Source organism: Rousettus aegyptiacus, unplaced genomic scaffold (genome assembly GCF_014176215.1).
Source record: "Rousettus aegyptiacus isolate mRouAeg1 unplaced genomic scaffold, mRouAeg1.p scaffold_m13_p_6, whole genome shotgun sequence".
Classification (NCBI taxonomy): Eukaryota; Metazoa; Chordata; class Mammalia; order Chiroptera; family Pteropodidae; genus Rousettus; species Rousettus aegyptiacus.
The window spans coordinates 115018320-115034423 of NW_023416309.1; the positions used below are offsets into that span (position 1 = coordinate 115018320).

General features: G+C 58.7%; 1 protein-coding gene across 4 annotated transcripts in view; it reads right to left on the minus strand.

Annotated features, from left to right (window-relative positions):
• CSNK1D (casein kinase 1 delta) overlaps positions 1-4158 on the minus strand; it is a 31672-nt gene extending 27514 nt beyond the window's left edge. For 3 of the 4 annotated variants that reach the window (XM_036222714.1, XM_016132969.2, XM_016132970.2), the window contains exon 1: positions 3769-4158. In XM_036222714.1, the coding sequence (XP_036078607.1) occupies positions 3769-3844 (76 nt within the window). In that variant the 5' untranslated portion in view covers positions 3845-4158. Of the gene's footprint in view, positions 1-2996; positions 3372-3768 lie in introns of those variants that run through there. The other variant, XM_036222715.1, reaches the window with a different exon arrangement.
• Positions 4159-16104: the final 11946 nt, after the last annotated feature.

A 16104-nucleotide genomic window follows, 5' to 3' on the forward strand; every position in this document is an offset into this window, starting at 1 on the left:
GCAAGACTGAGGCTCACACGTCTGCACCCCACAGTCCTGTCCCACTTCCCACAGCTGACAGGCCTCACGCTCCAGGGACAGTGCTGCTCCAAGCCCAGTCCTTGCACTGCAGTGGTCCAGGCAGGGACAAAGATAGCCCGGGGAGGAGGCACCAAGCAGCTCTGACAGCAACATGTCATTGCTGCTACGTTTTAATATTATTTTGCAAAACCACTGGTCTGCAACGAATTGGAAATTACAAAAGCTGGTGCTTCACCACAGGTGATTTTTAGGAGTACTTCTAGATGGGGACAGACATTTAGAAGACACTGCCGAGCTCTGGTTCCAGATTCAGAACAAGCCAAGACCACGCGGCAGGTAAATGTTCCCGCACCCACATAAACTCCACCGCCTGCAGCTCGGCCCGGGCGGACGGTGGTGTGTGTGTAGGCTTAGGTCACTGTTGGTCCCAGGAAAACAAAACCATGTCTCTCAAGTGGGGCGGATGAGGCAGATGGTAAATTAAGTGACCCCACGCTTGACCTTGTCCTGAAACAGGAAGGTAATTTGCCACCAAGGAGGGACATCCACAGAGAAACAGGGAGAGGCCTCGGAACGGCAGGGCAAAGGTCACTGCAGGGCAACTGGTGACAAGGCAGCTGATGCAGTGTCATGACTTGTCAGCTCCAGCCGCCACCCTAAAGAATGCAGGCAGATGACTAGAGCTGAGCGAGGGCAGGCGACTGCTCCTCTCAGGCCAGCCAGCCGCCACGCTGGAACCCTGCGGCGTGGCCGACACCCCGGGTGCTGCTGAGGGGCAGCGCGAGTCGGCGAGGGGAAAGCGTGAAAATCGAAAAGGGAGATTCCTTGGCTTCAGCGCCCAAAAAAGGTGTTTGTGCACGTCGCAAAGTCAGACAGCACAGTCCCTCGGGGTGATAGGCCGGCAGACACAAATGCCAAGAGCGGGTGGGAAGAAAACCTCCATCCTGACCGTCGGGAAGGACGGGGTCCTGGTGAGCACAGAGCTCCCTGAGAACGAGGTGGGGGCTCACATGTGCCCCGCAGGCGGCCCTGGAGCCCTGGCCGAGCTGCAGGGTCGCAGGCCGCTCCTGTGGCCGGCACGCGCGGGCTCTTCCGCCGAGGCCCGCATCCAGGACACTGGCTCTCCCTTTGTCTTCAGAGGTGATCAAATGTATGAGAGGCGGAAAGGACTTCTGGTTGCCACTGCTAGCAAGACACGAAGGGCTGCCGCCATGGAAGCCAGAGCTGACGGAGGCCAGGGGGAGAGCAGCCTCCGCCTCACGCGCACGCACAACACCAGCCGCAGGCGACCTTCTGCCCAAGTGTGTGCCACAGGTGGCCGCTGTGGCCCCAACAGCCTCTGGGATCTGGCTGAGGATCAAGACACCTTCCAGGGTCCACGATGGCCCAAGTCCAGTATGCCCTTTCTGAAGCCCAGGCCCTGGAGACATATCCCCGAGATACTGCCCCCTGTGAAGGCACAATTTGGGGAAGGGCTGGAATGACCCGGCAGTGCAGGGTCACAGGCCCGTGTCAGCGCTGCAGGCCATGGAGAAGACGGGCCAAGTCCGGGCCTTCCTGGTCCACGAGGCACTCTGCAAGCTGAAGGCCAGCCTTCCCTCCTCCTAGTCTCGACCATCTGGAGGCACAGAAAGTCGCAGGTGGAAATCCAGGCCCCCAAACACCAGCCCCCAAACGGGTGAACCTACCTGCAGGACTCAAGAGTGCCTTGACCCACTGGCAAAGCGACGAGAGTAGAAACGATTTCCATTGTAATCACTAGAATACACGAGATGTCCCGATTTTCAAGATGGGGACTCAGTTCCTTAAGTAATGCCTAATTAGTGGCCTAAACGAACAGGGAGATTATGGTATAGACGACTCCATGCATCCCTGGCTCACCGGGCCTGCCATCTGCCAGTCACTGCGGTCCGCGGTGGGCTCCCACAACCTGCCATTCCAGCCCATCTTACTCAAGCTAGCAAGACCAGGGGGGTCGCTGGAGCTTGCAAGGACCACCACGTGGGCAAGAGCCAATGCGGATGGGAAAGACTGGGTGTGTTCGGGCCACACAAGTAAGCCCCAGAGCACTGGGGGCTGGGCCGTGGGGTGCACGGAAGAGGGGTGTGAGCCACAGCCGGACAGTCTCGAGCACACACATGGGAGACTGAGGACGGACTGCTCTGGGACAGGGGACACTGGTGCACCCAGCAAGAACTGAGGCCCAGAGGTCGCAGTGGGGGATAAGCAAGCAGGGTTCCCATAAAGCTTTTATCTCTGTGACTTGGTGACAATGTTCCATAACACGACTGTGTGAACCCAGCTCTGGCAAGCATAGAGCTGTCTGGCAAAGCCTGAGACCAGAGGACGAGAAATTTTAAAATATCTGCTCTTTGATGCCTGTGTAAGGGTGGCTGATGGGCTGGCTTTTTGGCACAGCTCCTAGACCTGAGGGGAAAACTTTTGCCAAAATCTATTGTTCTATAAATGAAGCAAATAGCTAGCATTGACCCGGACCTTCACCTCCCCAAACGATGCTGAGAATGCACCTGCTGACTACTGCGCATAAATATTTAAACAGTAAAATCCACATGTCACCAAAGTGTATTTTACTCAGCTGGACAGGAGGCTGAAATACAGGTTCAAAGGCATCAATATGGCATGTGACGGGGACTCGGTAGGGGAACCAGGCACTAAAAGCAGTAAGAGCCACCCAAACCAAACGTGTGGGCCCCTCTCCAGGTGACAAGAGGGAAGGATGGGGCGTGAGCGCACACTCCTGGGACCCGCTGAAAGGCCCGGCAGAAGGGGTGCTGACAGATAAAGCCGTTCCTGACCCTCCCTGCCTGACAGGTAGGCCGGGGGACACCACCCGCAGCGCAGGGCCGCCAACGCCACACGTTTACTCCCGAGACTTGCGCAACAGCGGTCCGTCTGCGCACTCGCACGCGAGCCAGGATGGACCATCCCGACCCTGGGAGTTTGGCGTGACTTACCCACGATTCCTCTGAGAAATGCGAAAAAGTTCTTTTTAAATGCCCAACTTTGGGAGTCAAGTCGACCTTTTATTACACGCGGGCAGGCGCGTGTTCTTTCACTGAAAATCTGAGAAAATCCAGAACATTCTAACTCCAAACATTTTCCCCCCGAATTTAATAGTCAAAGGGACAAAATCGCGAGGGGAGCGTCGCCACTGAATCTGCCTCTAGCTGTGCCATCTCGACACGGACTTCGTCTGGCCCCCTCAACGTCGCTCTCATTCGGGGCGAGGCGCCCCGCACAGAACTCGGATGCGCAACACGTACTGGGCGAGCCAAGGCCAGGCCGCGGCCCGGCCCACGGCGGCCGCTCGCCGGGGCCGCGGGTCGCAAAGGGCGCCGAGGGGCGCGGGAGCCTCGGGCGGCCCTGGACGTGCCCGCGGCGCACCCCACGCGGCACCCGCACGCGCGCGGGGCGCGGGGACCGCACACCCGCCCGACGGCCTTTGTCCGTCTGCGGGGCGCCGGCGCCGACACCGGACAGCGGGCGGCGAGGGTCTCGGGCCGCGCCCGGCCACTCCCCGGCCGCTCGGCGGGGCAGGTGCCCTCGGGGGCGGGCGGAGCGGGCCGGACGCCGGAAAGGCCGCGAGTCGCTGTCCGGGGCGCTGCGGGGTCCCGGGGCGGGGCCGGGGGTGGCGGGGGCCGGGGGCGGGGTCCCCGGGGCGGGGGCCGGAGGGGCCGGGCGGAAGCGGGGCTCGGTGGCCCCGAGCCCAGGGGAGGGGCACCTCACCGAGATAGATGTCGCCGAAGGAGCCGCTGCCGATCTTCCGGCCCAACCGGTACCTGTTCCCGACTCTGAGCTCCATGGCGGCGGCGGGCCCGGCTCGCTCCTGCCCTCCCGGCCGCTTCCTGGGTCTGAGCTCGGGTAGGCGGCGCCGCTGCTGCCGCTACTGCGGGTCCGGCTGCCGGCTCCGCCCCCCTACGGCCCCGCTTTCACCATCGCCTTCTGGCTCCCCGGCCGCTCCCAGCGCCTCAATACGGGGCCGATGGGGCAGTCCGAGCGCCGCCGCCCCTGCTCCGGGCCCCGCCGGCCCCGCTCGCCCTCTCCCCGTCGCGGATGGACTCGGATCTTCCGGGCCTAAATCCCCCTTCAGCTGCCTAAAGGAGCCGCCGCCATCGCGCTGTGACGTCACTTCCCCTAGCAACCCGGCGGGGCGGGGCCGCGCTGCCGGGGGCGGGGCCGGGGCCGGGCCGGGGCGAGCGCGCCTGCGCGATCTGCAGACGCGCGACGCCTGGGCTATCTCCCTGCTCTCCTGGACCCCACTCTGCGCAGCCGCCGGGCGGACAGCAGAGTCCACCCAGCCTCTTCCCGCATGCGGGCTGGACGTTTGCCGCCGCAGGGGTCTGGGAAGCCAGCGGCTCCTGGCGACAGACCCGGAACAGGGCCGCGGCCAGCACCCTTTGCAGAAGGGCTTGGGGGCCAAGCCCATCCCTCCAGGCCCCGGGAACCCGTCTTCAGGCTCTCCAGGAAGACGGCCTTCCCCACTGGGCATGCGCCCAGAGGCAGTGACTGGATCCGGGCCACAGGGGACACAGGCGCGTGTACGGCTCCCAGCTGGGAAGTCTACTGTGCAGGTCCAGGGCTTGCAGCATGACCTGCTGCTGCCCCCGACGTCCTACACACTCAAACCTAGGGCAGAAGGCAGGGCACGTCCTCGGGTCTCGCGTCAGACCTGAAGGGTGAAGAAGGTGAAGCTGCCAAGGTTCCAAAGGGTGAGGCCGGAGCCTCTGCCCCTCCAGGCCCAGGCACCCAGAGGCAGAACCCACATTGCTATCTAATCGATGTTGGGTCTAACAGTTCTTCCTTGTGAAAGTTCACACCGATGGCCAGCTTGGAAGATCTGGACTCCACTCCAGTCACTGGGTAGGAAGTCTGGTGGGAAAGCCACCCAAACCCAGGAGGGACTTTGCTGTGGATGCTTCTCTAGGCCTATCCCCTGCCCCAGCCAAAAGGAGGAACCCTAAAACAGGCTGTTGGTACATATTATTGGACATCTAGCCAACACACTGCTGTGTGCATGGAGGTTACAGAGAGGTGTGGCTGGGAGCACCCCAAGCCAAGGTCAGGACCATTTCTGGGGAAGGAGGAATTAAGGTGTCTGAGACAGTGCTGTCTCATGGCACACTGCAGGACTGGTCTCCCCCACCGCCCCCCCACCACCACCACCACTCAGCCTCAGGAGTGCAGCCCCTGCCTCAGTATTTGGAGGTCCTGAGCATTCTGCGCTAGTGCCCAGAGACAGGAAGAGAGGCCACAAGGCAAGCCGATGAGTGGTGGGCTGTCCGTGTACACTGGTCAGCCTAGTTTCTCAGTCTTAAGGGGTCGGAGTGGGTTTTCACAAACTAGTAAAAATCGCCTTGTGGGCAGAATCGAACAGTGCCTGGTCCCTCCACCAGAGAAAGTCACAGTGCCAACTGGAAACGGGCCTGGAGCCTGCTCCCTGGACCGGGCACTCCCTTAGCTGCCCTGGGCTCATTGCTGGCCTCAGTGTCCTCTCTCAGAAAGAAGCTGCGACTTTTTGGACCATCCCAGGCCCCAGGTTTCTGCCTGCTTCACCCATTTACTCTCGGAATTGGTCAGGAGAATCAGTCAACGGGTAACCAATGACATGCAAGCTCTGCAGAAACTTCCGTGGCTCCCAAGGTCTTGGTCCTGAATGGTCTTACTGCCTCCCAGCCCGCTATCCACAGCCCACTATCCACAGGATGGCCACAGGGATGGTTCCAGAGCTCGCATTCCGTGCAGGCCCTGCCTGCTTCAAACAGCGGCATGGACCCCTGGTACAGCCCAGCGGGGAGGGCAGAGCGATGCAGACCTTCGAAAACAGTGTGGCGGTTCAACTCGGCCAGGGAGGGTCAGCTGGTGGGCGTGGGGCCCCTCTTCTGGGGTGACAGAAGTGCTTCGGAACCAGGTGGAGGTGATGATCATGCACCATCACGAATGTGCATAAAGCTGCTGAGCTCTTCTAGAGCCCAAGAGCGGTACCCCTCTGTCCCCCAACCCTGCTCCCAGTTGTGGCAGGGTCTCTGGTCGTGCGCCCGAGAAGCCCCTCCCACAGGAGGCCTTCTCCTGTCTCCCCCGACCCCCCGCACCACCTCTGCCCTTCGGGGTCTGTCGCCCCTGGCCCGGCCTGCATCATCTGCCAGGCAGGGTGGAGCTGGCCTCTCGACCTGCTCCTGCCCCTCTCTGCCCACACCCCTCTCCAGAGAGCCCCTTCCTGTGGCCCTGGGAACAGGTAGGGATGTGGACGCTGCTGGCCCAGGTGCCAGCGCCAGCGGCCTGTGTGTGGGGCTGATGCCCACATGACCGGAGCATCGGCGGCTCTGGCCCAGCCTGGCGGAAGCTGGGCGACCTTCAGACCCCCGCTCCCAATGGGCTGTGGCTGCTGGCCTGCCAGGGCCAGGCCGGGAGGGTCATGCCTGTCTCTGGCTTCGGGTGGTCTTGTCTCTCCTGTGGCCGCCCTGTGCGCCCTGAGGCCTGGCTGGCTGGGGGAGCTCGGTTCCCCCAGGCACGTTTGTGCTCAGACCCCTGATCGCTGTTGGAGCTCTGCGTGTCCTCTGTGCTGCGTGACCGGACAGTGAGTCACCAGCGAGCTTGTCCTGTTTCCAGCGCCTGCCAGCGCACCCCACATGAGCAGGGCCCCCTACTGAGCTGGCAGCCATGGGAACTCCCCCAGCATGCCTTCCCCTGAGGCCTCACAGGTCTGCTCACCCCAGGAAGGCTTAATATCGAGCACATCAATGCAGCTCATCCCGTCAATGGACCAGAGGAGGAGACCCTCCGACTGGCTCCACAGATACTGGGAGCGCCTGATGCTGGCGCTGGACACACTACATTCCTTCTGTTTTGTTACTGATGGAAAAGCTCCTGCACAACAGTAGTATGAGAGCACGTCCTCCGCACGGCGGAGGTCGGACACCCAAACCCGCAGCTGCGGTGCGAGCGAGGCAGAAACGTGCGGCCGAGACCAGCCTGGCACAAGCTGCCCCAGAGGCTCTGCTCCAGCGACTGCACCGTGCTATCCGCTGAACGTCGGTGCCGTCCGTCCTGGGTCCTGCGTTGAAACCCTCCCCCCAACCCGACGGTGATAGGGGGCGCAGCCTTCGGCAGTGGTGGTAGTGGTGGTGGCGCTCGCGCTTAGAAGAAGAGGGTTGGGAGCCAGCTGTCACTTGCTCTCCTCCACCCGGGCCACAGTGAGGAGACGCTGGCCGCAGGCCCCCCCCAGATCCCGGACCACGGGCTCCTTGATCCTGGATTCTCAGCGCCCGGGGCTGTGAGAAACCATGGTCGTTCGAGTCGTCCAGTCTGCCGTATTTTGTTGCAGCGGCCTGAACTCGTTCGCAGGCATTTACCCAAGTGAGCGACAACCTTGCGATCCCACAAAAACCTTTACGTGGATATTTATAGATTTGTTTATAATTGCCTCAAACTGGATATAACGGAGATACCCTGCAGTAGATGGGTGATGAACACACTGGAACACCACACAGTGGGGTAGCACTCAGCAATGAGGAGTGGATTGTCCAGCCATGAGGGGCGTGGTGGGTGGTCAGTGCATACTGCTAAATGAAGGCAGCCAGTTTGAGATGGCTGCAGGCAGCGTGATTCCCTCTGTGTGACAATCTGGAAAAAGCAAGGCGGTGGAGACAGGAGATCGGCGTTTGCTGGGCCGGCTGGCAGGGAGCACGCACGGACGAAGACCGGGAGGAGCACAGGGGATATTTGGGGCAGCAAAGCCACTCTGTACGATGCGGAACTCGGAGTACGTGAACCTACACGTTTGTTAAAACCCGCAGACTGCACAGCAAAAGGAATGAGCCATGAGGTAGTTAATAATGCAAATTAAAAAGAATAAACACATTTAAAAAATGCAAATGTAAAGAGTCCTTTTGGAGCTGGGGATCTGAGGACGGCATGACAGGAGAACCTAGCTGCACGTCCAATGCACGCGGACAGCTCCCCGAGGGGCGGGGATCGGTGCAGACCTCGGTCACTCGGCAAATGAGTGGGGAGCGTGAGACCAAAGGCAAAAGGCACTGCACAGAGGCCTGTCCTGTAGTGGGCAGCACTGGTTCCCATGGGGCACTCGTGAGCAATTCTGAAGCCGCCGTGCACGCACACTGGGGTTGAACCAGTGAGCGCCCGGGTGGGGCGTGCTGGGAGCCAGCCATCTCACCGTTGGAGTGGAGTTTACAGATAAGCAAGGGGAGGCAATAGGTTAGAGTTAGAGACATCAGAAAGAACTCATGGAAAAACGCAGACCTATTTATACACGTGGGTTGGTACATGCCGCTGAGAAGCACCGATGCCAAGTAGACAGCACGTCCAGCACCCGGCTGGTCTCTAACACCATCACACAATACATGAAACCAGGGCTACTCGGGGAAGTGGCTGATTGGAGGACTGGGGCCGCGAATTAAAAAATTTAGGTGAACCCTAACCCCCAGTGGGACTGTATGGGGTCATTAAGGTTAAATGAGGTCATGAGGTGAGGCCCTGAGCCAAGGGGACTGGTGTCCGGATAAGAGACACCAGGAGTGAGCACACAGAGGCAAGGTCATGTGAGGACACAGCGGGGGACACGGCCGTCTACAAGGCCCCAGAGAGGCCACAGGAGAAACCAGCCCCATCGGCACCTTGATCCGGGACGTCCAGCCCCAGAACTGGGAGGAATAAATGTCTGTTGTTGAAGCCGCCCAGTCCGCGGTGCTGTCACAGTGTCCCCGGCTGACTCCGACAGCTAGAAAGTACAGATGTGCTCGACAACACAACTAAACCAAACAACACCTCACATGAGGAGGTTATGCAAAGGGACGCAAATGGAAGGAGCTCCCCATGGCTAAAGCTGGAAAATTTGAATAAAATAATGTTAGATTAAAACACGAAGGCATAAAAACAGATATCAATGGGTTCATACTAGTATGAAAATGGTTGAGTAAATAAGTAGATGAGGAGAAAAGAAAAATTTCTCATGATGCGTGTGGAAACCCTGCCCTCGGGAAGGGGAGCAAACCCCGGTGTGGGCCGGTGAGGTGACGCCTTCCCTACCCAAGGGCAGGGCTGGAAAGGAAGGGAAGGAATGATAAGTGGAGGCACCTGGCAAACACCTCAGCCAGGTGACCAAGGTCCCATCAGCAAGAGCAGTCATGTCAAGAGCACGGCCCCTAGATGTCACGTGATGAGGGCTCTTTGCCCTGTGATTGTCCCCACGCCCCCGAACCCACGAGGCCAGACTGAGCATGAGGAAGTGTCCCACAGGTCTGCAGAGTCCCTGCCCAGAACTCCTCAGAGCTGCCAAGGTCACCTAAAACAAGGCCATCTGAGACACGTCACAGCCCAGCATGGCCTGTGGAGATGTAATGATTGAATGTCACATGGGATCCTGGAGAGAAAAGGGACAATAGGTTTAAAACTATGGAAATTAAGTGTGGACTTTGGTTAATAAAAATGTGTCATTTGGCTCGTGAATTGTAACAAATATGCCACACAGGAGTAAGATGTTAGTGAGGCCCTGTCCATGGGGTGTGCAGGAATTCTGGGTACTATCCTTGCAACGTTTCCGTAAATCTAAAACTGTCCTAAAATAAGTATATTTAAAAAGTTAAAAAAAAATTGCTGTAGACTCCTAAGTGTTGCCATAACAAGTTAAAGATCTTCCCCATCATTCCTTGCTTGGTAATTTTCATGAGTTTCCAAATTTATCATCCCTTGAGTTGAAAAAAATACATGCACACAAAACACATCTGAAGGGTTGTCTGTGGGGTCAGGGAAACGAGAGCAGGGATGAATGAGTAAGATATAAATAGATGAAAGAAGAGAGGGCCCGGCACCTGTGAATCATGATCATGCTTCATGACCTGAGGCATGCGATGAACTTGACCCTCAAAGAAACCAGCTGCGAAATTGGCAGGCTGGCATGCAAGCTGGCATGCAAGTTTCTGGTGAGTCTGGTGAAGGCTTGGAGCCTCAGTTTACTCTTCTGTTAAAGGGGGCAGGAAGAGGAGGCACCAGCCCCACCCCCCACTCCTAGCAGGGGTCCAAGTGAAAGGAAGCTGCAGCCCGGGGGAGGACCTGCCCAGAGACCAGTGCTGCGCTGTGATAGCAGCGAAATTGAAATACTGTGATTTAAGAAACACACAAAGAATACTATCTTTAAACAAGAGACCTAGAAAGTATGGGAAGGGGGACAATGTGGAAAAAAATATATATTTTTTTGAACGCTCTTTGGGGCCTGTTAGACCTGGAATCACCCTCACTACCTGCCCCTCTCCTGGCATCTTAAGGGAACTGGGAGGGCGGGGCGGGGCGGGCATGGGCTCCCATGGCAGTCTGCTTCTTTGGGGTTACATTTTCCCGGAAATCTGCAAGTGGGGATGGGTGGGTGAGTGTCCTACCCGCAGATGATCCTGGCCTCCAGCCAGTGCCAGAGTCTCCCTGTCCAGGTGGGGATCCTTGGATGACCCCCTTAGGGGGCCAAATTTAACAAAATTACAAGATATCCAGTTAAGTTTGCACTCCAAATAAACAGGGAATATTTTAGTATGTGCAAAATAGGCAACTCTATAGGGACCAAAAGTAGCTTAGCGGCTGCCTAGGACTCAGGGGAAGGGCAGGGAGAGGGACTGCTGATGGGGACAGGGTTTCTTTTCTGGGTGAAAATGCAAAATTAGACGATGGAGATGGCCACACAACTCAGAGTACGCTGACAACCACTGAACCGCACACATTCAATAACTGAATTTATGGTTAAGTGCAGCGCTTCTCAGTAAAGACTCTATTTGATCTGCCAGCCAAGTTGCTGTGCTGCTTCTAGAGGTCGGTCCTTGTCACGTTATCAGGACCTCCCTCGAGCGACTGCGCCGTGACCCCATAGGGGTAGGAAGGCGGCACGGCTTCGCGTGACTGGCGAGTCAGGACTCCAGATGCACACGTGACCATGCTGGGTGGGCGTGGGGACCCCGCTCCGGCCTCGGATTCGAGTTCCCAAGTCTCCCTTCGGGACGCTGGACAATCTCCGACCTCCGCGTGCCTATTCGGGAAAGGCATTCGAGTCGCCAAGCTGGGAGATGCAGCAAGAGGGGAGGGCTGGGGACCACGTGGACCGTGCGTCCCTGTCCTCCGGCGTCTGCCGTGTCCTTTCAGGGCGCCCCCCCCAACACACGAAGACAGAAACACTGTCGCACACTCCTCGCTGTCACACGTGGAGCCCGAAACCAGTTCCATTGAATAAATGCCTCTGCGTCCTGATTGGCCTGTTGGAGTCATGTGCCCCGCTAAGCCCAATCACCGAGGCTGTGGCTCGTTGCACTGCTATTGGTCAGACCAGACCACGTGACCAGAGGGGGCGTTGCTGGACCGCGACCAGCCCCAGGTCTACGGCGGCCCGGAAGGCCCTGGCCGGGTCGTGGCTGGGTTTTCGCCTCCTGTGTATCCTCGAGGGAGTCGGTCGGGACTCTCCTGTGGGACCCCTCGCCCCGGGCAGTCCGGCCACCCAGTGTGGACAACGCAGAGAGGCTGGGAATCCTCTCCGTCGCCCCACCCTGACCTGCCCGTCAAGGTTTGATTTAATGGCAAATTTCAAACTCAGCAAAGTCGGAGCAGTTGGGCAGCGACCACCCCCGGCTTCTGCCGTCTGCAGTGCGGGGCACGTGAGCGTGCTAGGAGCATTTCCAGTCTGTAACCGCGGTGTGCGAACGTGCGGGAGCGCTGACCGTTTCGGGGAGCGGACGCGGGGAGCCCACGGCAGTGCCGCGGGTCGGCACGTCACCACGCCGTCCTACTAAACCTGTGCCTCTTCCCTGACTGGGCTGCAAAGAGCAGTACAGACACTGCAGCGCATGTAGTATTTGCTTGTAGATTTTAAACATTAAATTTACAAGGAAGTGCGTTAGTCTTAATCACATGTTCGCTAGGTTTTAGCAAATACGTTCAACTACGTATGTAACCCAAGATGCGCATCGCCCCAGAAAACTGCCTCGTGCCCTTGCCATCCCACGTCCGCCCCTCTCCACCAGAGGCAGCTACTGTTTTGACTTTTTCCACTGTAGTTTTGCCTGTTCTAGGAGTCACACAGCACGTGCTCCTGTGTGTGGCTTCTCTCAGCAGTGACGTTTTTTGAGATTCACCCATGCCCGTCGGTGTGTTGGTAGGTGGTTCCTTTATGATGGCGAGCGGTGGCCCAGGGCAAACACACCAGTGTGTTTATCCATCCCGCTGATTGACATTTGGGCTGTCTCCAGTTTTGGGCGCATTAATAAAGCTGCTAGGAACATTCTTCTTGAAGTCTCTGTGTGGGCATGTTTTCATTTCTCTGGGCAGACACCTAGGACTGGGTCCAAGGACAGCAGTGTGTTTAGTTTCACAGGAAGCCGACAATGCCTTTCCTGCCATGGCTGCTCCCGTTACCCAGCCACTAGCAGTAACAAGGGTTCCAGTCGCTCTACACCCTCGTCAGCACTTCTGTTTTGTCTTTAACTGATGTGAAATAGTACCTCACTGCGGTTTTAATTTGCATTTTCCTGATGACTAATGACACTAAGCATTTTTTTCTTTTGAGATGGGCAAATCTTTTATTCACTTTTTTTTTTTAATTGGGTTGACTTTTTAAAAAAATATTTCCAACAGGGGCATTTTATTAGAAATATACTATCACAGATAATTTCCAGGAGGACGTTTAAAATGGATTACTGTATGGAAAAGGAATTTTCAGATGCCCAGTTCTGTGTTTAAAACCCTTGGATAAGATAGCAAAAGTGTAGCTGGTCTAATGGGAGTACTTAAATGCCTGTGTCACACATGATGTTGCTAAAGTCAACTCTTAAGCCTCTGGGAATTCTGGGTGGCATCCCCCTCCCCCCCTCCCCCCAGCCTTGTCCTGCCCCAACCTGGGGAGGCCCTCAGAATGCTGGGCGCTGGACTGGGTGGGTTTTGGAAGCCTTTTTTAGCACTCACCCGTGGGCCTGGGTGGTTCTAACTCCTGTAAGGATCGCGGTTCACGGCTTTCGCCGGCGAGGTCTTCCCAAGCCACAGTGTTTTAAGCAGAATTAGGTGCATCCCGGCTCGCAGTCGCCGCGCCACATTTCCCTGTGTCCTGAGACGTTTCCTGCCCCATCATCCCAGGAATCACCTCCTTGTCACTTGTCACTCATCACTCATCGCAGTGCCTGAAACTGTAAGGAAATAGAAGGATGACGACGTCCCCTGCAGGGGGAGGCAGCAGTGACGTCAAGGCTGGCACCCCAGCTTTCCTGGGAGGGAAGGGTGCCACCGTCCTCAGGACGAGCAGGGGGTGCCTGCAGAAGAAGCCAGCAGAGGCAGAGGGGTCAGAGAGGCGGGGACCGCGCTGCTCCGGGCGCCGGTCTCGGTCAGCCAGGTCGCCCATGCGTGTCACGTGTGTCCCGGGCTCCAGCGTCAGTGCGTGAGCAGAGCACAGTCCTCACCCAGTCGGTCCTAAGGCAGGATGCTCATGACCACACGCCGTGTGCCAGCACGGGGACCATGTGACCGAAAGGGCCCACGATACTACTCTGGCCTCTGTGGTGTGCTTCAAACATACTTGGTACCAAGAGGCATTCCATGTTTACATTATTAAAATTCCTAATAAGGACTTTTATTTTCCTTTTATTTTTACTTGTATAAATTGTTGGTAATCTGAACTAAAATGTAAAAAATGAAAAGGGGACTATTCTGTTTTCCAGCACATGGGGGTGAGGACTGGTCTGACTCTCCCCTCCTGGTCCCTTCCTCTCAGACCTGAGCGGGGCAGGTGTGTGGGGGAGGAGCTCTCTGTGGGGTTGGGGCAGGCTGGTCTGGGCCTGAGTCCTTCTGGGAACCTTTCTTGCGTGCTGGGTTGCAGGTCTCCTGGCCTCCGCTTCCTTTCCTGAGTTTCCGACAGGAGTGGAGTCATCATCCCCGGAGGCTTGTTGGACAAGCAGGCTCCTGGCAGGTGCCCAACCCGGGGATCGGCTCTGGGACGCCAGCATCTACCAGGAAGCGTGGGCTGGGAGTGATGCTCTCGCCCCGGGGCTGTGAGCTGAGTGATGGAAAGGGTAGCATAGGACTGTAAACACAGTCACCACCGTAACCGAGCCGCCCTCCAGAACTGTGCCCTCCACAGTGCCCTGGGCCTCCTGCCCCCTGCGGGGCCACCCTGAGGTGGAGTCGGAGTCCCCCCAGAGCCTGTCCCCCAGGATCCCCTCCAGGGCCCAGGCACGGTGGCTTCTTTGCGCAACTGCCCAGTATGACCCATGGCCGTTCCTAGGCCTTGTCCAGGGCAGTGCCCACCCTTGGGAGGGAGCAGTGGGCAGACTGATCTGGGGCAGGAGTGAAGGGGTCCTGGACAGCGCTGCTTCTGAGGCTCTGTGATGTCAGAGGTGCCCAGGGCCTCAGATCAACACCACACTCCATTCAGTGGCTGCCGCTGGGAAAGCGCTGAGCACCACCGACGGAATGGGGGGGGGGGCGGCTCACAGGAGGTGGGGAGTCGGGAGGGGGCTGCGCAGTGGAGTCAGGCATGCGATGGATCACAGAGGCGGGAAGGGCCAGACGGGGGGGCCTGACTGTGCTCCCTACCTGATGCTCTGGCCTTAGGCTCCCACCTTTCCACGGAGGTTGTCACCTGCGTCCTCAGGTGCTGGCCAGAGCCCCTCTCAGGAGGAGCAGTCAGAGGCCAGGGCAGGGTGTCTGGGAAGGGACAGCAACCGTCCCCTCGGGGAGGAGCACCGGCTGCAGCCCCGGGGGGAAGGGGCCTGGAGACCAGCTGGAGGCTGGAGATGAGACCGGAAACCCTGCTGAGGGAGCGAGGCTTCCCCATCCCACCGTGAGACCCCCAAGGTTTGCGACAGGCCCACTGCCCAGGCAGCCATTACAGAAGTTTTCACGCCCGGACCTGAGTCCCAGGGATGGGAGCCTGCAGCGGCCTCAGACCCTGCAGGCGGCCTCACTGTGGGGACATCGAGACCCCCAAACACAGTCTAAGGCCCCAAGCCATGAGCGAGCCTCTGGAGGGCCAGGGCACCGGAGGCCATTCAAGCTTCCGGCGAAACCAGGGACTTGCTTTGGGGACTTGGCCTCCGCTGTCCATTGTGGGGCTGGAGGTCACGGGGTGGGCAACAGGGAGGGCAGGGAGAGGTCGAGGGGGCCCCCCTGAGCAGCTGAATGCCACCAGGGCCACCTCCAACCTGGATGACGGGGGGTGTCCTGGAGGTGAAGCCACCACTCCTTCCTCTCGGGCAAATCTCAGGGGCCACCCCAGCCGCCCAGAGAAGGAGGGGCCTTCCCGAGCCCAGAGCCCGGTCCAGGCAGGGCTGAGGCCCCTGCAGAGCGCTGTGAAATGGACCAAACCGTGACCCCGAACCATGTAGCTTTCGCCGGTCTGAGGTGCGAGCGCGCCCTGGGCCGGCCTGCCTCTGGGCACTGGCCCTGAGTCCTTCTCAGGAGCAGCGTCTGCCTCCCCCCAGCCTGCCGTGTAGACGGCGGGTTGTTGACACTCTTGCTCATTCCTGGGCAAAGGTCGCACCTGGCAGCCGTACCTGTGTTTCTTTAGTGCCGGGAGAGGCTGAGCATCTTCAGTCCTGTCTGCGCCATTTCTCACCTGTCCGCGACCTGCCTGCTCACGCCTCCTGCTCCTTTCATCCTCAGGAGCTCTTGGGTAAGGGTCAGCCCTCACTCTCTGTCCCCTCCAGCTCTCGCATCACTGACTTTGGGGTGCACGCCCACATAACGGTCCCGACAATCCCAGCCTCTCAGGTGGGCTTTTAAAGTTCCCAAACTCTGGACACCCCCCACCCCAACCATCACGGAACGTCGCGGGGATGCTCGCTTATCTGGGAGAGGGTGACAGCTGGCGAGCCTCTCTCACTGGCCTGTGACCCACCCTCGCCCAGCCCGCGGGGAAACAGCCTCCACCTCTGGGCCTCAGTTTCCCCACATGTCAACAAGGGGCTGGACTCCATGAATTTGGCGCTCCCTTCCAGGCCTGGTGTGACACGCCAGGAACCGCTGGCTGGGCCGGTCCCCGACCCTGCCGCCTCCCACCGCCAGGGGGCAGCCGGCCCTCTGGGGAGC